This window comes from Festucalex cinctus, chromosome 6 (genome assembly GCF_051991245.1).
Source record: "Festucalex cinctus isolate MCC-2025b chromosome 6, RoL_Fcin_1.0, whole genome shotgun sequence".
Classification (NCBI taxonomy): domain Eukaryota; kingdom Metazoa; phylum Chordata; class Actinopteri; order Syngnathiformes; family Syngnathidae; genus Festucalex; species Festucalex cinctus.
The window spans coordinates 12,770,980-12,797,504 of NC_135416.1; the positions used below are offsets into that span (position 1 = coordinate 12,770,980).

General features: G+C 39.1%; 2 protein-coding genes across 3 annotated transcripts; one reads left to right on the top strand and one right to left on the bottom strand.

The window, feature by feature from the left end:
- Positions 1 to 779: 779 nt before the first annotated feature.
- On the bottom strand, positions 780 to 6,011 carry ankrd49 (ankyrin repeat domain 49). Of its 2 annotated transcripts, none has more exons than XM_077525305.1 (4): positions 5,726 to 6,011; positions 5,038 to 5,372; positions 4,274 to 4,499; positions 780 to 3,133 (listed from the first exon to the last, which is right to left on the bottom strand). In XM_077525305.1, exons 3-4 carry the CDS (start codon positions 4,487 to 4,489, stop codon positions 2,657 to 2,659), a joined length of 693 nt encoding a protein of 230 aa, XP_077381431.1. In that variant the 5' UTR covers positions 4,490 to 4,499; positions 5,038 to 5,372; positions 5,726 to 6,011; the 3' UTR covers positions 780 to 2,656. The 2 variants fall into 2 exon arrangements, with proteins under 2 accessions (XP_077381431.1, XP_077381432.1); XM_077525306.1 differs by having other exon boundaries at positions 5,038 to 5,393.
- A 7,753-nt stretch (positions 6,012 to 13,764) lies between these two features.
- Positions 13,765 to 26,087, top strand: LOC144021352 (G-protein coupled receptor 83-like). Its single transcript, XM_077525583.1, has 4 exons — positions 13,765 to 14,241; positions 17,144 to 17,269; positions 20,495 to 20,628; positions 24,268 to 26,087. Exons 1-4 carry the CDS (start codon positions 13,798 to 13,800, stop codon positions 24,986 to 24,988), a joined length of 1,425 nt encoding a protein of 474 aa, XP_077381709.1. The 5' UTR covers positions 13,765 to 13,797; the 3' UTR covers positions 24,989 to 26,087.
- The last annotated feature ends 438 nt before the right edge of the window (positions 26,088 to 26,525 follow it).

Consider the following 26,525-nt stretch of genomic DNA (forward strand, 5'->3'; position numbering starts at 1 on the left):
ACAAGCAGCAGTCAGTCATGATACATTTTCATTACACATTTATTAAAAATTACCAATTATGTGCTTGATTATTACGACCCACAAAAACAAGGTCACCTTATACCTGCAGGCAGACTCACTCATTTGCTTTTGGGATGAAAAAGCCAGGGGCAAAAATAACTATTTTTTTCCCTCTTCATCATATTCAATGGCTCCTGTGGCTGTTTAACGAATGCTAATCACAAAAACAAAGCAACTGATTGTCAAGAGCACGCCACGCGAAAGAGCAGTAAATTCTTTGTAACCTTGACATTGCGCTTTAATGTGAGGGGATCCTTCACCGCCCACGGAAGTAGCCGAGCAAGACTTGTTCCGCCAGAAATATCCGTCATTCTGTCTCAGTCAGGTGTTCCATTGGCGATCGTTTGGGTCGTGAGGACTCAACAAGTCTGACTGTGTTGGCTAAAAATGGCATCATGTGGCCATAGTTTTCACACGCCATACAAGAGAAGCAAGATATTGTAAGTCCTCCAATCAGTCAAGGATTTCAGTCAACTTTGGTGCTCATTGGGTAACGGTGTATCATTTTGCTTATATATGCAAGTTAATGATATCATTGGATCTGTCCAACCCCCAGAATCATAATCAGAATTATTAGCCAAGTATGTAAAACACAAGGAACTCTCAACTCGTCCGGGAAACACGAAATATAATTAGGGGAACATGGAGGCACTTCCTGTCTATTCTACATTTTCCATGAAGTAGCCTGCTAATTTACAGATTAGAAAAAATAAACATAGCTCTATAAACTGTTTTCACTTTTATTAGTAGTTCAGCCTTGGTGGAGGTCTGTGATGTGAGTGACATTCAGGTTTTACATGATGACATTGAGTCGGCAATAATCACATTGGCGCAAAAAAAAAAAAAAAAAACTACACATGCGGATTGAATTGAGGTGAACTGACAGATCAAGTCAAATTTAGTAGTGATATAATCCTTAATCACAAAAGAGTGTCAAAGAGCTTCACATGCCCACAGTTGACAAACATTAAACAAAAATAAACAATTCAGATAATATGGTTGGTTGCACAACCCTTTGCCTGATTATTTTCTTTTTTTGCGCAAAGTAATCTGATTAAATTCAGTGGGTCATCTGATCTGAGTTCAGAGTTGAGGCACTCCAGTATGCTTTCTGCAACTTATACACTGGGGGAAGTGACTGTATATAGCCCGAAAAATATGGTATGCCACCTTTAATATTTTGTTTTTATGGAGACATTTGTTGTTGTTTTTTAAAGTTTTTTGAGTGCATGGTTGTCCATATCTGCGATTGGCTGGCAACCAGTTCAGGATGTACTGCCCGAAGCCAGCTGGGATAGGCTCCAGCACCCCGGCAAACTTTGTGAGGAGCAAGCGGTTAAGAAAATGGATGGATGGGTTGTCCATATACCGTTTTATTGTGATAAAAGTCCTTTTATTTTCTGTAATGCAATTTACAAAACAAAAATGTCATACATTCTGGATTCACTTGGAAATATGATTCACGATATTCTAATATTTTGAGACAGGATATTTGAGTTTTGTTTAAGCTGTAAGCCATAATCAGCAATATTAAAATAAAAGGCTTGCAATATTTCAGTTGATTTGTAATGAATCCAGAATGTATGATTTTTTTTTAATTACATGACAGAAAATAAAGGACTTTATCACAATATTCTAATATTCACAATATTTGATATTCACAATATTCTAATATTCTGAGACAGTCCTGTAAGCACGGCTAATGTGAAAGCCAAATCTTCAGCACAATACATTGTAAAAGCAAAATTCCCAAGACTGTCATTACAGTAATTAGGGCTGGTATCAGATTTCCAAATCAATTCGATTCGCATTGATTTTCGATTCAGTTAAGGATTTCATGCAGTACCAATTTCACTTTTATATGTAAGACATTCCCTGAAGTACCAATAAGGCAAAATAGTAAAAACTTCCCTCTTATTTGGTGCATTAGTAAAAATATTTGCATTTGTAGTTGAACCCAATACAGTTACATGAATCATGTGTTTTATCTGCGATTGGCTGGCGACCAGTCCAGGGTGTCCCCCGCCTACTGCCCAGAGCCAGCTGAGATAGGCGCCAGCACCCCCCACAACCCTTGTGAGGAATAAGCGGTCAGGAAAATGGATGGATGGTTGTTTTATTGACCATGACCTGATCAAACCCATAAATAATTGAAATCAATTACAACCACAGCACTATGTAAATATAGTGGCAAAAACATTCAGGAAAATCACACATTTACATTCCAGCAGATTTTATACCAAGGTTCCAGTGGTTAGTAAATAAATAAAAAAATAATTTACCTGTATTATAAGAGATACAACCATAGTACATAATTATGCATCCATCCACATTGTTTTTTTTTAAATTTCCAATTCTTACCTTACTTCTTTTGGGGGGGATTTGGCATGTTAATTTACGGGAGAAAAATTGTATTGAAAGTATCGATTCATGGTTTTATGAATATTGGGCTATAAAAAGGAATACCAATATACTGTATCGATATTTTAGACCCAGCCCTAACCATAATTATTTCAGATGAATATGCAGTTTGAAGAGCCACAAAATTCATTACTTAATTCATTTTAAAACAGTCCAAGGGTCTTAAAGAAAACATTCATAAGCTGGGAAGTACACTTGCGCAGTCTTCTACCATTTCAAACAGGAAGTGATAGGGGCCGCTCCGTCGGGCCAACTCGCTGGCGCTCTCGCCGCTGTTGCTACGAAGTCCCGCCTTCAGGTGGCGCTGCGACAGGAGCAGCTCCAAAGTGTGGCGCCACTCACTTTTGGACGAGCTGCCGTGCGAGGCCGCTAGGTGCAGCGGCGTGAGGCCTCCGTTGGTCTGCGCGTTTACGTCGGCGCCGCGGTGCAGGAGAAAGGTTGCCATGGCGACGTGCCCCCAGCGGCAAGCGCTGTGGAGGGGCGTCCAACCGTCGACGGTGCGAGGGTTCACTTTGGAGCCGGCGGCCAGCAAGGCGGCCGCCACGTCCACATGGTTGCCGTAGGCCGCGCGGTGCAGAGGCGTGTACGCGTCCTCGTCGCTGCTGTGTACCAACGACGCCTCTGCGGCTAATAATCGGCGGACGGTGCACACCTGCAAGGTAAATCACATCAGTAATCAATGATGGACGGTTTACTCTCTCTGCCAGTAATTGCTCTCAAGCAGCGATACGAAAGCACCTGTGAAATGATTGTTGACTCCACGGGATTTGTGTGTCATTTGTTGTTCAGAAATCTACTTCAAAAATGCAGTTAGAACACTGACAGAAGTGGAGATTTTTCTTTCCGTACAAGCGACGATTAGCAATTTATACGATGTGCACAGCTGCCTTTGCATCATGTTTAGCTACGGTAGCGATTCAGCTCATAAGTAACGTTATCAGGTGAAATGTCATTTTGTCCTTTTATTCATAGTCTCTTTAACTCAGCAAAAAATGACTTCATTTGAACACTTGCAATCATTTTCAGTACGATACATTAAACTACCCCTATTATATTGTAGGGATGTAATGATAAGGACAATATCTTGGTATCATATTAAAACTGACACAATATCATCGTCGTCATGTTCACAATATTTAAAAGGAACACATCTGTTAAAAAAAAGGGGTTGATTTCCAGTTTGCAGTTCGAGCTCCCTCTAGTGGCTAGTTTATTAGTGAAATTTAATTTTATTAGGGATGTTTTGGCCTTCTATGTTTAAAATCTATGCTAATTGTCAGATGAAGGGGAACCTAATTTGCTTGTGAAGCGATCAATGTGTGCTTGCATTAGCAAGTAAGTGCCTCAATATTGTTATGAGAGATTGTAGGTGGTTTATATGCATTGCTATCATATACAAAAGCACAATATTGTGCTTTTTTTAGTATGAGCAATTATTATTTATTTTTTTACAATATTGTGATCTTTTTTAAATATCGCGATAATATCGTATCGTGATGTTTGGAAATCATTACGTCCCTATTATATTGCCACATTTTTAATTTGAGTTCAGTTTATCTTAAAGTCCCCGGCATTAAGCTTAAAAAAATGTGCTCCTCAAAATTCAATAGTTGCTGCTCAAATGAAGTCAAAACTGCCAAAAAGTGGTGCTGAATTGGAATATATTATCTTGAGGTGTTATACATGAATACTGGTTATATAAACTGGATAATGGAAACAGCATGATAAGATGACTTGATATGATATTCGATCGTGACAGCAGAAGTCCAAACAGATCCAAATGTGCACTTACACGGTTGTTTTCTGCAGCCCAAAGAATGAGCTCTGCTGGTTTGTCTTTGAGACTTTCTTCTTTTTGTAGGTACCACTCCTCACTATGGACCTCTTCCTCCTCCATTTCTCCCTCCTCATCCTTACTCCCAGCCCAGAGGCTGCTAGCCCCTCGTGGGATCAGGTGGCTGTGTGTATTTAGAAGCTCTAGCTGGTTAAAATCCTCTGGAAACTCCATGCCGATGCCTCTATTGTCCAAGAAGCCACAAACAAACAACATCAGCGTTATGGTAAGCAGGAGCCAAAAGCTGGTCTGACTTTGGGCAAGAGGCACGCTACACCCTGGACTGGCTGCCAGTCAATCGCAATGCACAGACGTTGGAAGTGATTGCTTACTGCTAGTGGCCAACCAAGAAATAGCATGCAAGCTTATCCCGCTTGTTGGTCGATTAGTTTGAATACTCTGAAATCACTCTGCCAACCCATCTCCTATTGTATGTACTGACTGATGTCACAGCGACACCACGACAGAGTTGAATATTTTTCAACAAGAGGCGTGGGGCTGCAATGGCAAAACACCCACCCTCAATGGTGCAATGTTTGAGGAGGTGTCACTGGGGAGGTTCTGAGGATTTGTGTAAATTGACATGGACTAATCCTAAATAGCCCGTAAATTAAATCTAGACTTGGTTTAAAAAAACAAAACAAAACAAAACAAAACAGTGGAACATCATATTCTCAACTGGATAGTCCTTTAACAATTTAGCATCCCTCAAGGTTTTTTACCTCGCTTCTGAAGGATTAACAGATCCCTGGAAGTGTCCTTGCGTGTGTTCAGCCTATACGGCAGGGGTGGCAAACTGCAGTCCTCGAGGGCTGGAGTCTTGCAGGTTTTATAGATTGAAGTGCAGCTGATTCCAATTAACAGACTCGTTATCAGGCTTCTGCAGAGCTTGCTGATGAGCTGATCATAAATCAGCTGTGTTGAAGAAGGGAAAGATCCAAAACCTGCAGGACTGTGGCCCTCAAGGACCGGATTTTGACACATGTGCTGTACGGCATTGAAGGGTCCTTCCACAGCTGCTCAGCAGACTGCCGTCATCGGATTGGTGTGTCGAGGCCTTAAAAGAGAGAGTGCACACCTGAGGTAATCAATGTGCATTGGACAGTGAGAGAGAGACAGACAGACAGACAGATCAGTGAGCTGAAACTTTTACAGTCTTCCCTTTGATCCCAAAACCTTGCACTGCTGCACAAGGATTTACACCACGCAAGATACCATAATTGGTATGTAGAAAAACAGGGGATATCACGTTCTGGTCTAGGTTTCTTCCGGTTTTCAAACTGTGTGCACGATCATGCAGTGGGAGAACTGTTATGCATAAAAAAACATGGGCCTAAAGCTGCGTAATATGCAAGTGCAATGTTTATCCGTTTTTCATTTCAGAAATGGCTGTTCTGTGTCATGATTTACCTGTCATGATTTACGTCTTGACGTTAGCTGGCTGTAGCTGTTTGTTGGCGTTCGAGTAAAACATGGACATCGTAATATGCCGAGCACGGGAGTGTTATAATCTTAAAATTAACTATATTTAAATAAGGTGCACGCAAAATTAGAATGGTTTATCACTCGTCGGTTTTAGGATTCAAAACAAAATCCGAGTGTGTCTTTTGGCTGTGTTGTGGAAAATGTAGTTTTTAAGACTAAAAATTGTTTGAGACTAACGTTTAAAAAACTACACAACCCAAAATTAATCACGGCGGCTTCTACTTCGTTATCCTCTTTTATTGTATTTTTTGCCGCTGCGTTCTAGTGTTGCTACATCTAGCGGTTATTCAGTGAACTGCGACAATCTCACTATTTTTAATCCACAACGTGTGTCCTTTAAGGGTAACAACAACAACAAGCCAAGCTAAAGATAAGGCTACTTTTTGAATGATTCCTTTACATGCTCACTGCACTGAAGTGTGGCGAGTGGCGAGATGTATTAAGGTATTGTGTGATGTCTTTGATGACAATTTGCTTTGTTGATTTCTGTGTTGCTGTTTCTTTTTTTTTTTCTGTGATCCGTTGTTGTTAATTTTCTCAGCTGTCCTGTGAGCATCCAATACAATCAATTTCCTCCTTTCTTCCTTTCATCAGATGAGTTGCAAGTAAAACCAGAATAATTCAAATGTTGAACTGCATCATCACCTCAGTGTCTCTTATCACTTCTAAAGTAAATATCTCTGCAATGTTTTTCAGCACAATGTTTGTCTCGAGGGAAATGTTCTTGTTTATCTTGCCCTGACTTGATGTTCATTTCTTAGACCTTTTCCCGTAGGAAATTATCGTATATCATAGTCAACTTGTGTTCAAAGTTCTCTACAATATTCCTCATGGGAAAACATGACATCATGCTGCATCACTTTGCTATATAATTAGACTTAGACTTGACTTTATTGATCCCTTTGGGATGGCTCCCTCTGGGAAATTTACATATCCAGTAGCAATAACAACAGATAATAAAAAATAATTCAATCAATCAATAAATAAGGTTATTACACCAGAGATTGAATTCAATAAATTAAATTACAGTACAGTAACGTGCCATATTTGTGAAGTGATTTTCTTATCTTGCCTGCAATTAACATTTGGTCCAATTTAAACATCCAGCTGACGTTAAATATACACCCCGGATGGGTCATCATACAATTGTGGGGCCAATTACAAAAAAAAAAAAAAAAAAAAAAAATCTATTTATGGTTGTTAGCAAATATGGATTGCATCATCCAATCACACAACAAAAATAGCCAATTTCTATCACCAACAAAGTGATTGATCCCATTTCCATTATGTTATTTGCCATTTTGTTTCATGTTCTATTAATTGGATGGGGCAGGAATTCAATATTCTGTTTGTTTTGCTGTCTTATACACAGCAAAGAATGAAATTCTTACCATGTGCGTTCCCTATAAACAGCTCAGAATAGAATGTAACAAAAAAAAAAAAAAAAAAAAAAGCAATGTTTTTTTTTTTTTTTTTGTTGTATTGTTTGAAATGTCAACCTCACAGTCGAGAGTTCCGGTGTTTGAGTCTTGCATGGAGTTTGCATGCCCTCCTCATACATCAAACTTATTCGGTTTTCGTCCAATATGATCCAAATACATGCTGGACAGTCTGCTGCACTTTCTTGATCTGCTGAATGTTGTGAAGTCTAAGTGACAAAATATCCTGTTGCTCTTGTTTGAAGCTTTAAAAGTCATCTGCATTCACACTTTAGAGAGACTGCAAAAGAGTATGAAACATTTCAACCCTCCTTTGATTTCAGTTTGGAGGATTAAATTCTATTGTTAATGAGTCATTAATATATTTTAAGGCTGACCCTGCTTTTGGAATTCCAAACAGTAAAACTGTTGTACTCACAGTTATTATATGGTTGGAGCAATGCAAATAATGTATGATAGGTACTCTAAGAAGAAAATGAAAAATGTTGGCTTCTTTCTGCATTCATATTGAAATTTGAAGGCAGCATCCTTTTCAACTAGATGCCATCAATAGGTTTGGCTAGACTCATGATGGCCTTGGGAAAGATTTGGCGAGATTGATGTTTTTTTTTTTTTGTCGTGTTTGCCTACGGAGGGAGAGATTATTATCTGTATGTAATTATCTGTAGTAATTAAGAGTTGTGAAAATGACTGCGTGTGCTGTAATGCATAATTCCCACAACAACATAACACTACTCAATCCAGACAATGGTGACATCCTTTCCATTTTCAATCTGGGGATGGGAAACTGGCAGCAGCGTCCTGTGAACACATTCCAAGTGGCCCCCTGATTAATTACAAAAAAAAAGAAAGAAACAAAATGTATTTATTTTATTTTAATTTCATTTTTATTTTTTTTACAAATCCTGGAAAATCTTTAAAAAAAAAAAAATCACTGATAAACATTCAATATGTTTTCCCCAAAAAGGAAAAACAAAAACAAAACAAAAAAAAATACGTGAAATTTTTTTTGGGGGGAAATTAAAGCAAATATACAAATTCACATGGGTGAACTGTGAATATGCATCAACTGCAGTTTTAATTTGTAATATCACCATTCACCACTAGATGGCAGACATTGCTTAGTTGCTCTTAGCTACAGTGACACACATGGGACAGTAATTATTGAATAAAGTACAGTCTCCAGATGTATAAATAGGAAGCACTTTTGCAATTATAAGATATTTTGGGATTATTCCGCATTCAAGTGTTTTTGGAAAAATATAGGTTTACATAAATGCCTAATAATAGAAGAACTACATTTGATAATTAAACTCGACCTGACTTCATCATGGCCAGCAGCTGGAGCTTTCACGCCTTTAATTATTTCCTTCTCAGCAGAAAGATTCTCTGGATTGTGAGCTAATGACCTTTCAAAAACGTGGATGGCAACCCAACAATCGCTCTTACCGCTTCAGATCAAACTGTTCCAATATGAACAAAGCAGTTGTTGAAGGCTACTGCAATATTAGAAGGAATCACAGTAAAATTTGTCATCATCGTCATCATTATCATTTAACTGGGCAGGAAAACGGGTTGAAACTTTTATTTCTTTATTTTAGCTGATTAAAGACTCACCACATGGTTTAGATGTTATTTGAGATCCCATTAAGCTAATCTGAAATGATATGAATACAAATATTCCATATTTGCATTTTTAAATGCATCATCACATTCAGATTTGAAAGATCATTTCTTTGTTGGATGTTAAATCACAGTGTCCGTCAATAGATACACCACCACCAGATCTTAAATGTCTTTTGTAAAATGCTTGAGATTCATGACCTTGCATCTATTACTCGATCGATATGAAAACTTTGAAGCTTTGGAGAAAATGTGAGCAATTGTGCGGCGTTTACGGTTGTTTTGCTCACTGCATGTACTCGTGCAATCTGCTTATTGAGTGGCAGCCGCACAGCAGCATACACACACACACACGAGCACGTAAAAACATTCGAACGGAACAGAGAAAAAACAGCTTAGGGAGAAAAAAATAGAATGCCGACTAAGGTAAACACAGTACAAGGGGATTTAATGCCACTCTTATGTCTGCAAGACTGACTTTCTCTGCTGGTTGCCTAGCGCCCTCTTGGTAATGTTAATTTATATTTTATATTCACCAGTTGTGGCTGAATCAGAGCCAACAATATTTCCAATGCGCATCTTTTTATTATGTGTAAATTAAATTGATAATAAATGAAAGCGTAAATTAATTTCCAAACAATTTTTCAATGTTCTTGAGCGACGAGATCACACAAATCCAACATAACAACAATTAATGCTAATTCTAAATGAGTCGGGCTGTGAGGAATTATGAAAATGAATACTGGTAATGACTCAAAACAAAGCACACATTTGAACCAGCAACAAAAGTTCCAAATTCGGTTTCACACAGGATCAAAATATCAATTTGTGTGCTTTTGTAGCAGTTATGACTTGAATAACAACACACTGACGGATACAAATCTTTTCTTAATAAACAATTAATTACACAGGGCCATTAGCTGACATATTAATCATACTCAGAGCCGCTCCTCTCTACACATAGAACACAAATTGTGCATAGGGTCCCATCCCCCATGGGGTGGGGGGCATATTTTGGTATAAAGATCCTGTTCTAAAGCTGAAAACATTGGCACACACAGACAAAAAAAAAAAAATCTATAGTTCTAGAATTAAAAAAACAATATTGACAGCAAAAATTCCCCACAAAACAGACATAAACAAGACTCAGTAATTTAAAGCTTGATTTCTGATGTTTCCCCCCCCAAAAAAACGTAATGTCAGGCTTACATCAGCGACAGAAGATGAGCCCAACGGTATATGAAAGCTTGGCCTTGCACCAACTTGAATGAAACAGTGTTTAAAAACTCAAGCAAGATGGCATTTTAATTACATTCCCGTTAAGCATCACAGACGTTTACTCAATGTTATTAGCTAGCATTAGATAAACCCGCTCATAAACAAGTTGAGACAAATGAATATACAGTAAATCTGTTAAAATTTGCTTATAATCCTCAAGAAGGACTTTTCCCCACAGGAAATAGATGAATCTTATCAAATTTGACAATTTTAAATGATGATAAACATTAATATTCAACATCTTTGGTGGTAAATAATAGTAGGCTAACTTAAAGGTGGATTCAAGTAATTGTTTTGTGGCTGCGTCTTCCGAGTGGATCATCTTAATGATTGTTTCTCGATCCTGTCAATCAATCTGAGTAACGACGTCGTACGTGCTCGTTCGTAGCTGCGCATGCGCACTTCGAGCATGTAGTGAGCTTCGGATTCGGCCATTCACCGTTGTAGCTCCACCGAGCTGACCGCGTACTTTGAAAATAGCTGAGAGCTGCAAGAGGACACTGATGAAGATGATGATGAAGATGAGCTGGGACGTTCGCGACATTTGAGAGGTGTTTCCCCCAGACGAGCGGGTAGGATGGTCTTCTGCATGCGCAGTTTTTTAAACGTGACAAGCAGATGTTAGGCTTCCACTTTTTGACAATATCATTGAAACCATGTGCACCTTTAAGCTATCATATCATTGCAACAGATTTAAAAAACAGGACCAAGTTGTCAAATTAACTCACTTCTTTTTTTTTTTTTTTAAATAAAAAAATGAACTAAAGTGCTCTCATTCTGTCTGCCTTTGGCCTCCAAATGACGACCTACGAACCGTGGAGGCAAAGCGTGCTCATTCGCGGTTTGCATCTTGATGAACAAGGTAGCTCGGAGTTGTCAGGACTCGTTAATTACATCACGCATTGACCATTGCGGTATTAGGCTCGAATTGTATCCCCTTCATCAGGACAGGGGAGGTATACCTATAATTACGGAGAGGACCCCAGCCGGGTTGCTTGTCTCGGCTCATGATTGGCAGCTGCAAGTGGCCCTTGGGAGACAGTTGAAGTCCCCGCAGCACATTGCTTCATCTGCACTCAGGGCGGACATTTTGACATTTGACTCCTCTAGGTATGTGGTGATCCCCTCTCTCCTTTTCCATCACAATTATCTGCCAATTATTTTTGCTCTTTTGCAACCTGTTTGGATAACCTGATTTTTAAAAAAATATAACAATACATACTGTACGTAGTAGGTTAGCATATACTGTATACTGCATAGACCAAAGACAAGGTCCAATGAACGTTAGTGCGCATCTTCGCCAGAGAGCAACTTCCGTGTTGAGACAGCGTTTCACACACTGTAAATAAATAAATGAATAAATAAAAAAAATCTTTCGGCCATTTTGTTATTGTAATTTCAGTTCATAATACGTTTTCACACATTAGCTCATGTTTTCAGTTATGTTCATATCTTCAAAGTTTGACGTGTGTTGTTTAGACGATAGGTAAAATTTGAATATGTGAATTTCACTTAAAGGGATACTTGACTCATTTTCAGCAGTAAAAAGTTAACATTTTGTCTATAATTAATTAATATGAATGAATTTGATAACTTCCTTATTTTTCATGCACAATTAATACCTTTAAAAAGTATTTTTTCTACTTTCTGTCAACTGATGATGACATCACCTGTGCTGAGGAAGTAGGTAACGACCAATCATGGCTCAGTTTACTGACCAAACCCAGAAAACAGGTGAGCCATAATTGGCTTTTACCTATTTCCTCAGCACAGGTGATGTCATCATCAGTTGACAGCAAGTAGAAAAATTACTTTTTAAAGGTATTAATTGTGCATGAAAAATAATGAAGTTATCAAATTCATTCTGGACAAAATATTAACTTTTCACTGCTGAAAATTGTTCAATGAGTCAAGTATCCCTTTAACTGTTTAAAAGTACTATTATGTGCCACACATATAGTACCTGAAAGTTACATTTGTTATATATTGAATATTAGATGGGCCCTTATGGAGTAATTAAATACTTTTATAAACATTCTATCATGCAACACGTTAAGGATCATTATTAGCGGAAGAACACACCATCTGCCACTAATTGCGTGGCCAGAACTCATATGTTATGTTGGAATAATTTATATTTACATTATGGACAATTTATAATTTTGTTGGTTCATTTAATTAAACATACATTATGGCATGCAAAGAATTTAGTTGCAGAATTGCTCTTCAATGTGTTTATGGCAGCAAATGTTAATTTTGACGCACAAACTTTTGGTACACTAAACCAAATGTTCACATGAAGCGTCAAGTTGTTAGTGCATATAGCTGTTCATTAATTATTTCATGCAGGTGTCAAATGTTGAGTATTTGTGGCGCACACATATCTATACCACACATCCCTCTTGTACAAAGTAAGTAAATTACCTCATGGGTATTATTTTTGTTTTCTTTCAGGGTTAGTTGTTGAGGTATTTGTTATTTTGTATACAAATCCATCCATCCATCCATCCATCATCCATTTTTTTGACCGCTTATTCCTCACAAGGTTCGCGGGGGGTGCTGGAGCCTATCTCAGCTAGCTTTGGGCAGTAGGTGGGGTACATCCTGGACTGGTTGCCAGCCAATCGCAGTAGACAATTACCAGTGTTGCCACAGTTACCTTGAAAAAGTAACTTAGTTACTTTACTGATTACTTTGTTTTAAAAGTAACTAAATTGCGTTACTGATTACTTGATTTTAAAAGTAACTAAGTTAGATTAAAAGTTACTTTTTTTAGTTACTTTCAGCAGCTGCCGATAACACCATCTCAACATAAAAATAATGCAGTAGAAACGGAGTTCCAAATACTTTATTGAAAGTGCATTTTTAACATGAAAATAAAGGTTGTTTTTTTATGAAAAACAAAATAGGCAGTCTCTCTTGACTTCTTGTAACGTAAATACTTTTTATAAAACAAAAAATAAAAATCTATCCAGGTTGAAAATGAAAATCCCCTTAATTCCTCGATTGTTTGTTTGTTCCACTATTCCAGTGTGTACACTTGAGTCGACTCGTGCATGCTGAAAACTAGGGGTGGGAATCTCTGAAATGAGGCCGATTCGATATGTATCTCGATACACAGGTTGCGATTCGATTGAAAAACGATTATCTTTCAGAACAGAACGGTTCGATTAAGTTTGGGAACGATACAATTTTCGATTCGATACGATTCATTTCAATATTCAAAACTTATAGTGACATTTGTTGCTTGTAAACATTAATCTTACAACACCACAAAATTTTACAGTATCTACAAATGTGTTAAAAAAGAACAACAACAAATATGTCTTCTATATTTTTCTATTTTGAATCAATTATTTAAATACATACGCAGATACATGAGGAAAATTCATGGAGTAAAGAATTAGCTATGTCTATTCTCTGTTACATTACCGGTACTTATGGCATGGTAAAAGTGCATTGAATGTGGCTTCTCCGGGTGTACCTAATGTTGTGGCCGGAGCGAGCATTTAACACCCTCGGCGGGGGCGAGCGCGCGCGCATGCTGCAGTTTGCTGAAGAAAAACATTGCGTCTCGCAACTTGTTGCGCGCGCTCCACCTTTCATCATTTGAGAGGCAGACAGCAGACAACAGGTGTCAAAGGCTACTTGCTCAAAATGAAGTCTGGCTTTGTGTGCTTGACCGCAATCACGTTCTGCATGGCCACGAGCCTAACTGCAGCATCGCATCTCACCAAAGTCAACGAGAGCTCACCGGAGGCGAGCGGGACGCTCTCTTTCGCGGAACTTATGGCGAACGCGTCAGGGAAGTTGCAGGTCAACGGGACTTCGCCTTATTTGCTGCTAGACTTTGACGAAGGCATGCTGGAGGACTGGCGCTCCCTGGCCAGTGGCGACGGGAGGCGCGGCGGCGAGTCGGGGGTCAAGGCGCTCCTGGTGGCCGCCTACTCCGTCATCATCGTCATCTCCCTGTTCGGAAATACGCTGGTGTGCCACGTGATCGTGAAAAACAAACGCTCCCAGTCGGCCACCAGCGTGTTCATCATGAACCTGGCTGTGGCCGATGTGTTGATCACTGTGCTCAACACCCCTTTCACGCTGGTAAGTGCACGCTCGCCCCGCTCTTATTACGGGCTCCATTCCAATTATAACGAGTCTCATCTTGTTTGTATTAGTTTGGTCAAGTGTAATGTTTCCCAACTTTTACATAAAAGAAATTACACTGTAACCAAACACGTTACAAAAGGTACAACCCACAACGGTAAAAAAAAAAAAAAAAAAAAAAAAAAAATGAAAATGACACACAATTTCAAATCAATTTTCTCAATTGAAATGAACTGAAATGTCATTAATTCGTTCCAATCGTAAAATATGAAAACATAATCAAAAGTGAAAACTCGTTTAATTAAAAAATGTAAACCAAAACTCTGTCTGTCTCTCTCTCTCTCTCTCTCTCTCTCTCTCTCTCTCTCTCTCTCTCTCTCTCTCTCTCTCTCTCTCTCTCTCTCTCTCTCTGCCACACACGTTCATGTTTTGTGCCTTTAAAGTGACTGACTTCCAGTGCTGCAGTTTGAGGGTCTCTTCAGATAAGTGAAATCATAGCCTTTATAGCATCTTTCATGAACCTCGGTGGAAAATGCCATCGGGTCAAGGCAAGATGAAGCTTTGCTTCCTTTCGTGCACAGATTGTGTTCTTCATGAAAAATGATGCGGACACTGAGAACTCCCTGCACTAATTATTTAAAAAAACAAAAAAAAAACATGTTGAAAATTTTTAAAACTTTCAGTATAAAATTTTAGGGAACTATTTACTTACTTTTTAATTTAGTTTAACATAATGATGACTCTGGAAGCTCCCTGCAATTTTTTTTAAACAAATCTGTCAATTTTTTGTATGGCTAAAATTAAAAGAAAAAGTTTATTTTAGTTTATTTTCAAGGTAATATTTTCTCTTTTACTGCAAATGAATAGGCTTGAAATATTAGTTATTGGCGTCCTTGACTACTAATAATCGGGATCTGAATGGACCTTGAAAAAAACGTATCAGTCTATCACTAACACATATGTTATGATGAGAAATTGTGTTTAATCTTAAAAAATTGTACAAATAATTTATTTGTGTTTTTGCATATCAAGAAAAATGCTACAGTATATAAACCAATTTATTTATAATCGTGCACCTATTTTTTCGACACCATCCCTTCTTACTTTGACCATCGCCAAACATGTTTTTAAAAATTACTTTAACTGTATCAAATGCCATTTTTAGAATATGAAACATGGATGGTGGGCCGCACATGGCCCCCGCGCCGTATTTTGGAAACCACTGTTGTATTTGAAGCCGTATTTGACAGTGTGCTCCGATGTGAAAAATAATCCTGGTTAATATTCAATTCAAGTAGGATGTTTGATATTCTGCATGCAACTCAATAGTACCGGCGTGTTTAGATGGATGATTAATTTGATGTATGAAAGCTTGGCATCTCCAAGCCCCAATTTGATTTGACCGTGGGAAAATGGCACTCAAGTGGAACTAGTTAACTCCACCACAGAATCACGTCCATAAAAATCTTTCAGAGTCAGAGATGGCCGGAGAGCGGTTACTTGTGTTACTTTTCGAATGTACTACATGTTTTGTCCAGTTAATTGTGCGTTTCTCTATTACTTTGTTTTGTTTTGGAGTTCTTTGTCTCACGTTGATCTTTATTATCTTTGACTTTTGTGATTTACATGCTCTTTGTTCATTATACCTTCACTTGTGTTGAGTGAGCTTAGGGGTCCTAAATTTGGCAGTACACTGTATTAACAGTGTCAAACTCCATCGACTTGCGAATGGTTTCGTTTTGCATTTGAGTGTTTGATTGTTTATCCATTTCTATGGCTGTCAGATGGTTGATAGTGAAAGTAGTTAGATTTGGGCTCAAAACACAAAACAGAAAAAAAAAATCAAACAAGTTCATAACTGGAAGATCTTAAGTTACTTCAATATTAATTCAATTTTCGGCATTGAAATGAATTGAAATGCCATTCATCCGCTCCTGGCCCCATAAAATAAGGTTTTTGTTGCATGTTTTTAATAAATCAAAATAACTATGACATAAAGACCTAATTAAACATGATTGTTAATTAACGAATAAACTGGTTTTGTAAAGTGTAATTACTGTAAACATTGTCATATTTGATTGCTGTCAACAATGGTCGAGAGCTCGAGTCGGTTAGTCTGCCCGCTGCATTTTTTGCTTGTGATCTGGATTGAAAGTGCAATGCAACTTTAACTCTCCTTAATAATACATGTGTGTTATGTGCTGAAGGTTGGATCCCAAAGCGCAGACACAAATAAGATTTTAACTATTTATTCACATCGAGAGGCATAGAACAAACTTGACTAGACGAGAAACAAAGAGAGTTGCACAGAGGGACAGAAAGCAATAATCCGGCAAACACACACGCTTCTCAGACTGTTACTACAGACAGTGAATCGATCTGATTCGTTGTGGTTGTGGTTGTGACATCACATAGGTCCTAACATCACCAAACTGTCACATAGCAAGAAAACAGTTGTAAACTAGATGCTCTGACATCAGTTCAAAACAGACGCTTGACCTCACGGTCATGAACCCAACTTAACAGGTTATGAACTCAAACTTAACCCTTGCGTGACCCCAGACGTGACAATGTGAGGGCATTACAGTACTTAAAATGCGGCTTTTCTTTGTTTCACTTTCTCCGAGGTGAATCCGAAGTCAATAATGGCAAACGCAGGGACATGTGGTCACGGTCATGATCTGCCAGGGATACTGAGAATATTTAGCAACTCTTCAACGCAAGAAAAATGGCAATATTCCCGTGGCATACTATGTTTTGGGTAAACAGGGTTGCCATGGCTGCTGTGAAAATAATGTCAACATAGCGTAATGCATTTCATCTCCACATTGACTGATGTGAATGAATGAATTACTTTCAAGGGCAACTTTAAGTTTATCAGTGTGCGTGTGTTTTACAGGTGCGCTTTGTAAACAGCACGTGGGTGTTTGGAAGGACCATGTGTCACATCAGTCGTTTTGTACAATACTGCTCCCTGCACGTGTCAACTCTCACTCTAACTGCCATCGCCCTGGACCGACGACAGGTTGGTGAGCACCAGCTGGACCGGATCAACTCATTAACATGAACCATGTCATGGCATTTCATAGTGCTCAATAGTATTTTCTATTTTTATTCATGGACACAGTAATGTAATGCATATTACACCTGTTTTTTTTATTTTATTTTTTTTGTTTTTTTGTTTTTTTTTACCATTTTGTGTATATTAATTTCTATCAAGAACAAACATAAGCACGTTTTAACCACTGTTTGGAATTTTGTGCAGTTCTCTTCTCATGTAACGTTTAAATTTATTTAAGGAATAAAATTATTTTAATTTGTGTCTTTAATTTGTGACCCCTAAAGGTGTTAGGTATTGTGATTTTCTGGGAAAAATAAAATTATCTGAATAAATAACCACATAGATTGTGTTTACCCCATACTCATATTCTCTTATTACAAGTTTTCTTTTGTAATTTGCAAAAGAACAAACTTTGCTGAAAAACACAGCTTTTCAATTTCCGCTATTCATCAAATGGGGTCCAAGATAGCCGATCTAAATTAAAGTGTTTAATTACGGATAAAATTGCATTTTTGATTGCAATGAGCCACACTGTGTTTGTATATCTTTCAGTTGCTGCAAATTAATTAAAATGTGATCAACTTTGCTTGAAACATAGCCCGTTGATATCATAGTTTTATGATGGCAACCGTTTGACCATGGCACTGATTATTTCTATCAAGCTAACCTTTTAAAAATTGGGACAAATTGGAAGTCAGCATGAGCGGATAATTTTTTTTGGTCCAATCAAATTTCACCTTCGATGTGTTGCCATGCAAATAATATTACACACATACAAGTACACAGAAACGTGTCAAAAATTGCAGTGTCTTATTTTTTAATCAATCAGATTTTAGATTCACCATTAGAACTAATCAGAGTGACGTCAGTATTTTTCCCTCCTCTGACTGGCTCAGCTATGTTCATCCCTCTGAGCTTAAACAGCACACCAAAGATTGATTTACAGGAAAGGACATCAAACACGATTACAATTTTAGATCCATTTTCAAGGCGCACGTTTCATGAAAAACTGGACTTTTTGTGACTTGTTTCAACCTGGACATTGATTTTTCTGAATCACTTTCAGAGTACCGTAGTAGCCTATATGAGAGAAATAGCTAGCTTAAAGAGCATATCAAAGATTGATTTACGGGAAGGACAATTGTGGACATGATTACGATTTAAAATCCCTATTCAATGCACACTTTTCAAAGAGAAAAAAAAAGTACTTAATGTGGCTAGGTCAACCAACAGTCATTGCTGGCTGGCTTGTTTCAACCTGGAAATTGATTTTTTTGGATCACTTTCAGAGCAGCATGTATGAGAGGAAAGGAACTGTTATCTTAAGCAGACAAGCGTTAGCGAACAAAATGAGGTCTGCTGCGTCTCCATCAGCATCTCTGGTGAGTTAGAAGTGTGTTTTATAAAGTTTATTTAGCGTGTTTGTACATTATTTTGCAACGTAATGGTGTTACTGCGAGGTGGAATAGGTCACTTACCTGTATATACCCACTGGAAGTCTAGGTGTAAAATTAAAGAACACTTTCCATATTACTTTGTGCAACGAAACACACAGCTGACATGAATCCTAAAATTTGGTGTCTTATGACTGAGTCAAGTCCCTCATCTCTCATTTGTTATCAAGACAGTTATTCCCCTGTTGGTCTTTAGTCGGATCTTCACAAAGTTTTGGTTAATTTTCTGTATCTTAACTCTTTGACCACCAAAAACGTTTAATAACGATTCGTAAAATCACGATATATGCCGCCATAAACGTTAAATGACATCAACTACGTTTTATTTTATTTATGTATGTATTTATTTATTTATTTTAATCAATGGGCAGTGCGACATCTAACCCCGGGTTTTCACTGGATGCGGTTGCGGTGCGGTTGCGGTGCGGTGCGTCATGACTGCGTGCTCCGGACGGGTCAATTTTTTAGTCAATCCATACCGGCTCCGCACAGCTGCGGTCCGGCAGCTCCGTCGCCGCCCACTTCCCAACGTGTCTCGCAGGACCGCGCGCGCGCGATCATGTGGCATTTCACAACGAGAGGTGGACTTCTTTTTATTTAACATTTTCTTCTTCTTCTGCTATGAGATTCCATGCAGCATCCTTTTTTTGGTTGTCCTTGTAAAGTATATTAATAACGAGAGTCGGGTCAGTGCGGGTCCACTCTTTATTTCTGTCTTCCGCGTCCGGCTGCCGCTCAGTACGGCAAGCGAGACGGGCACAACAAGCAATCGCGAACATCAAACTCACAATACATTACAGTCCTTATAAAAAGGATGTGCCGTGTCATATATTATTTTGTGGTTTTCCACCTCCAATATAAACCTCTCCTCGTCCATGTTCGCTGGTGTCTAAACCGTGAATGAGCACATGGCCGGCGACGCCCACGTCACGTTTTGCTGAAAAACTTGCGAAATAGGAGCTGGCGAGTGTTTTATTCTGAAAGGTAAACGGAAATTTATTTTGAAACTGCCTCGGTCTTCCTGTCCCGCTCGATGTGTTTTGTGCTAGCTTGCCATTTGCCGGAGGCCTACCGCTGCGGCGTCCGGCAAAAATAGAAAATAGGCTATCCTTGCGGAAGGCTTGCGGCACGCCGCAGGCCTTCCGCAGTCGACACGCAACGCACCCGCAAGCGGTGTAAACTGCACCATTCGAATGAATGGAATCTAATTGCTTGCGTCGCCGGACCGCACCGCAACCGCACCGCAACCGCATCCAGTGAAAACCCGGGGTAAGTGCAGCGCTGCCTGGTCAATAGGTTGTGGAATCAAACACTCACTAACTATGGCCAGCAGATGGCAGCATTGTATCTCTTTTCAATGGACTGCTGGTGTATGAAATTACAATGAAACATGACGAAATCTGATGAAATAGAACTTTTTCAAGGATGATGTGAATGATCAAAGCCTTTGTCATTAAAGTTTTTTGTTTTTTTTGATAACGCGTGGCTGTAAAAGAGTTAAGTGAGATCTGAACCCTTTGGACAATTATTTTTATCACACATTCAATATGAAAAGTGGCTTCTAAAACTCAACATGAAAGGCAGCAGGGTGCATAGCTGAGATTCATCATGGCAGTATGTGGTGCAGATTTCTGAAAGCTCTTAATCTGTGTAAGACATATTCATGAAGAAAGTATTATGCTATACATTTAATGAGGTGATCCGTATCCGTGACCCCCCCTCTCCCCCCACACAGGTCATTTTACATCCTCTAAGACCCCGCATGTCGTCGATTCAGGGCAGTGTCTGGGTGGCTGTAATCTGGATCATGGCCAGCTGTTTCTCCCTCCCACACGCCATCTACCAGAAACTGTTCACTTTCAGGTTCAGGTAAAGACGCGCACGCACACACACACAAAGACACATCAGACGTGTGGTTATGCTTCATCTATGATTCATCTTTATTATATTGATACGATAATAGTAGCGTGACCTTTTGGTCACCATGGCGATGGAACAGAGATTGACTGCAATCATGTTTTAATAACGATGGAAATATCGGTGTATGTTCTGATCGTGTCATGATCACGAGTCATCAGAAGTGGAGTTGTTTTTTTGGTGGGATTTTAATATAAAGGGGAAAAAAGGCGGGATACCAACCTTCAAACTTATACCTTATGATGTACTTTTTAATGTTTCAAATCTATTTTTGGGAGAGCAGTATACAGTGGTGTTTACAATATTTTACAGTGAAGTCGAAAACGTTCCATTTCAGATGATAAAAAACATTTTTTTTACATAACAAAAAAAGTCGGCTCCAGCGTCATAGTTTCACTGTGATATATATATTTTTTAATTAATGGTGTAGTCAATATTGTGTACATTAAAAAATATATTATTTGAACAGTCTCAAGTGTAAATGTGTAATAATATGGTGGTGGGTATGTCACATTGCACACGTGTAGACAAAGCGCTGTAGCCATTTTTACTGTAACGGGACAAAACGTCTTCATTGTTATTGCTAAATATATTTGTTCTCTTTTTTTGGGGGTGGGGAGGGCAGCAAATTTATGGCCATTGCACCTTTTGTTTATCTATTTGATACAATACTATACAGGTTCATTCAATAAATTTGGATATTGCCCAAAAGGTTAATTTATTTCAGTTGTTCATTCAAAAAGCTAAACTCCTATATTTTATAAATTAATTAAAGAGCCTGTAAAGTAATTTTGTGCACTAAATTTGGTAGAAGTGTTCAAAACTTTTGCAAAAAAACCCCAAAACAAAACAGAGAGAACAATTTAGTACTGAACTGTTAACATACAGGGCCCTGTATTCATGCCCAATGCAAGTCTAGCGTAAAGTCTGTAGTTTTTTTCTTTAGGTAATTTCGTAGACGGGCACAAGTTGGGGTGTTTGGCTCAATGCTGGACTGGGCGTCTCGCAACCTTGAGGTTTCGGTTTTTTACCAGCCCAATGTGACCATATCAAAATATCCTTGCACGAAACAGAACCCCTACTTGCTCCTGTTGCTGCATTGTCCCTAAGGTGAATGAGTAAGTCAAAACATAAAAGTGCTTTGAGAGCGTTGCAAGGTTGAAAAGTGCCAGTGCCAGTTTCCATTTAAAAATGGGCTATTGTGGGACTGAACACAGCCGACTTAAATCGAAGCGGCTCCTCTCATTTCCTTTGAATTCAGCACAGGTGAGGTGTGGCTTCTACAACATGGCGGTAGCATAATAGAGTCACTTCACTTCGACGAGATTGGCGCGTGTAAAGTACATTTATAAAGGAACTGCAGGGAAGTTGGCCGCTGTAAAGTGGGCATTTGGAGAATGTGTTCATTCAACTTTGGAAGGCTTTTTCAACAATGCTCTTCTCTATGTTGAGTCAAATTCACAAGATGTTTGATTTTCACTTTACAGGAACTTTAAAGGCCCTGTAAAAGGAATTAGGAGATTTGTTTCTAAATACATTAGAGCAGTGGTGTCAAACATACGGCCCGCGGGCCGGATCAGGCCCGCAAAGGGGTTTAATCCGGCCCGCGAGACGACTTTGTAAAGTAAAAAAAAATTGTAATGTCGGACCAATTAATCAGCCAGCCACAATCAAATATATACATTTGTAATTTTAACAAGCAGTCCTCAGATGAGTAATGTAACTTGTACACGGAATTATTTTAAACACAACTTAAAGTTGTGGTTTGTTAAAAAAAAAAAAAAAAAAAAATGTTTATTTTTTTAAATCATAGACCAACATAAACGTGTTAAATACGACACGAATTCAATTACTGGTAACACAAATACATATGACAAGGATTAACGTCCTGATAACTTCGTTAACTGTGCCACACAATGGATTCTGGGAACTATATATATGCAAAACAGGTAGACTTAACACATCCGGAACTCATACAGCCAAAGTGTTGCCGCGTTTCATTTGCATTTGTGTTTTTTTTTTTTTTTTAACAATAAATTACAGTTAAGCTCCGTAATTTAGGGCTGGCCCAAAAATCGCAAAAATCTGCGTATAATTGACAGCAATTGTTTTTAAGTTATATACCATTATTTTACCAATTCTGCCCACTTAGTAATATATTTTCATCCATGCGGCCCCTGAGCTAATATGAGTTTGACACCCCTGCATTAGAGTGTATATTTTTGAAGATAATTGCTTAAAATGTGTAAATACTGAGTACAACATAGTACAGGATTGTGGAGATTTACAGTAGCGTTAAACTCTTTCACCATTTCAGTTGTTTAAAAAAAAAGCCCCCAAACACACTTTCTGGCATGAGTCGTTTATATTTATTTATTTATTTCTTTATTTATTTATTTATTTATATTGGTTTACCTTGATTCCAGCGGTGTTCCTCAAGAGTCAGTCTTAGGGCCCGTCCTGAATGGTCCCCTCTAATATTTTGTAGTTTTGGACTTCAAAAATGGTGTCTGCTGCGATTGGCTGGCAACCAGCCCAGGGTGTCCCCCGCCTACTGCCCAGAGCCAGCTGAGATAGGCGCCAGCAGCCCCCGCGACCCTTGTGAGGAATAAGCGGTCAAGAAAATGGATGGATGGATGGAAACGGTGTCTGCAGAAAGAAATTCTCCCGTAAATAGACTCAGTAGTAATTTTGGCTTGTTGTCTAATGTTTTTGTGAATAAGCAGATTTTGACCCGCCCAGCATATTCAGCCTGAAAACTGCGAGACTGACATCAACCTGATGATGTCAACAGCAGAATGATTTTCTATGTTTCTTTGGTTGCTCAGTGTTATTTTCTTGTGAAATTCAGAAAATAAATAAAATGAAATGGACCAAGTGAGAGGAATGTATTTTGCAGCGATCATTTCACTGATTGTGGCTTCGAATTTGGTTGAAGTTTGGAGACAATGGCTCCCGCACTCAATGCTCACTCAATGCTGAAATGCGTCCTTGGGTGTCTTAAAAGGCGCTGTAAGTATAATGTGGTATTATTATTACATAAAGTCAGAACATTCACTCAGAAAATTAGAAAATTCAAATGAATGCAAGCTGTTCATTTCCTGATTTCCTACAGTGAATGCCTTTTGAATACCTATTGAGAGGGTTATTTTTCTTAAGTGGGCATAAGTAGATAAATTTTTGTGCCGATTGATCACAATTGTCGAAAATTATATAAACAATCTAAATTAAGCATTCTAGACCCAATATCACAATTGTCACCAATTCCATGCATGATGTCACACCAAGACATGCTCGCATATTGAGTTTGGTGAGGTCATGTAGAGGTGGAGTTCCAAGGGCAATTAGTTGTTTATCATGATTTGATATTGAAAATTACAGCCAGTTTCATTTTCTTGGCCAAAGAAATACATAAAGACAAGCTGTTAGCAAATTTTCAGCCATCTGGATGCTACGCTTGCAAAGCATCCTGGAGATAACAAGTTTGAAGAGGTCTCAATTCACTTGTATGAAGATGACCTCCACATTTATTTGCTCTTTTGTTTTTACCCGGACAGTTCATTTAATCTTCATCTCCATTCTCCTCGCCAGTCAGGAGAAGGAGCGCAGCCTGTGCGTGCCCGACTTCCCCGAGCCGTCGGACGTCTACTGGAAGTACATTGACCTCCTCACCTTCATCCTCCTTTATATGCTGCCCCTTGTTATCATCACTGCGTCCTACGCCACAGTGGCCCACTGGCTGTGGCACCACCACGCCATCGGCGACGCCACAACGGCTCAGCACGCCGCGCAGAGGAAGAAGCGGCGTCGCACGCTGGCCATGCTGCTCATCGTGGTGGTCGTGTTCGCTATCTGCTGGTTCCCGCTCAACTGCTACGTGGTCCTTCTCTCCAGTCAAGCCATCCACTCGTCCAACGCGCTTTTCTTCTGCTTTCACTGGCTGGCCATGAGCTCCACCTGCTACAACCCGTTCATCTACTGCTGTCTCAACCCCACCTTCCGCCAGGAGCTACGCCATCTCCTGAGCGTGTGCAGAAGGAGCCGGAGAGTGGCGGTGGAACTGGAGCTGGAGCGTCCTGCGGCCGTCGCGTGCCCGCCTCCGTGCCGCAGGACGGCCTGGCAAGACGACAGCGGGCCGTCGGGGCAGAGGCAAGCTTTGCCGCAGCCCAGCCAGCCGTCCTTGCGTAAGAGTCACACTTCATCCGACGACTCGCCTCATCTCAAGGACACGCACTCTCTTTTCGTTGCCAGGCGGGCACTCGCAGGGAGGACTGATATCCTGTCTGTCGAGCCCATTGTGGCTGTGAGCTGACTAAACACGTACCAGCAAAGTAATTAGGAGGTCTTTGATCGCCGCATTGTGTTCCAAAGATGATTCAAGAATCCACTTGTTCATTACATTTCAATTTTGTTTGGAAAAAGCAGCAGCATATCAGGTGGGGGTTTTTTCTTCTTAAAACGAGGACAAACAAACTAGCTGAAAATTGAATGCTCATTTAGTATTTGCAGTTTTTCCTGGAATGCCACACAAACCTCTTGGTAGGCTTTTGTTACTTAGCAACGTCCACTACTCAACAATAGTATGGCTGCTTCTCAAATGTATTCATTGATGATTCAAATATCCTGTCCTGACAAAGGTTTGACTGGCACTGTAAAAGAGGAATTCATCCAAATTAATTTGGGGGGGGTTGGTGGGACAGCACAAAAGAAACAAAGTGTGCATATTGATTACCGTTTAGCTACAAAAAGATGTCTGCCTCCAAACTACCTCGACATGCAACATTATTGTTGTTATGTGTTGCTTTTTAATTTCTACCGACACATCAAAAACTGCATTTGTGCTCAGCTGTGATGTCGTTTTCTTTAAAAGCAGTCATATATTCAAGAGTACAACTTCAAAACTGTTGCAAGCCTTTCTTGTTTTATTCACCTTTAAGCTGTCTCAAATCAATACAGTAATCCAATTTTTAGACTTGACATTGTTAAGCATAAAAAGATCATTTCTATTTTTCTCTTACACTTATCCTGTTCAGGGCCGCGTCGAGAGGAGCACATAAAAGGCAGACAACATTCATACTCACACCATTGATGAGTGAGAATATCGATCTTTCTTTCTGTAATTCTGTCTCAGTTTGTCTGTCTGCTTAAAATACAAGAAGACGCCAGGTGTGATAAATTGTGGTTGTCTATGACAACAATGCAAATTGGATAAAACTGCTTTATAATGTTGATGTATATAAACAACAATGTTTTTTTTTTACGTGTATCACGACAGAGTTCGAAGATGTGTCAGTGACTGATTGAAAGTCTTAACTACAAGTAGTACAGGTGCATAAAGATTGACTGATGCTGGTAAAAAAAAAAAAAAGGTGATAAGGTGGTGAGCTAGACTATGGCTGCTCGTTGAGAAGCATGACGCGCTAATTAAGTGTCATATGGAACTTTTTTTTTTTTTTCCCTTACACCTCGCTAACAGATATTGTGCCAAAGTTGAACAAGCCGCGGGAGCGCGCACGCAGAGTGGAATCCACGCGACAGCACTGCCTATGGATGAGTTCAATAAACACATGAAGAACACACGTGTGGTTTTATTAGTAAGAGGAGTACTGGCAGTTATTTTTTCCCATTTAAAACACTGGATGTACCCCCTGTGAAATATTTTTCAGCCAAGTACCCATTAGCGAGCTGAAATCATTTCTGATTCAAGAAAAATAAAATATATATTAAAACAGAGTGCTGTGCCATCATTGTCTGATTTATTTTTAAACTTTGGAACTCTATTTGTGTTTATATGGTCTCTTAAAAAGCTGTAGCTAGAAAAATAAAAAAATAACCAAATAATTTAATTA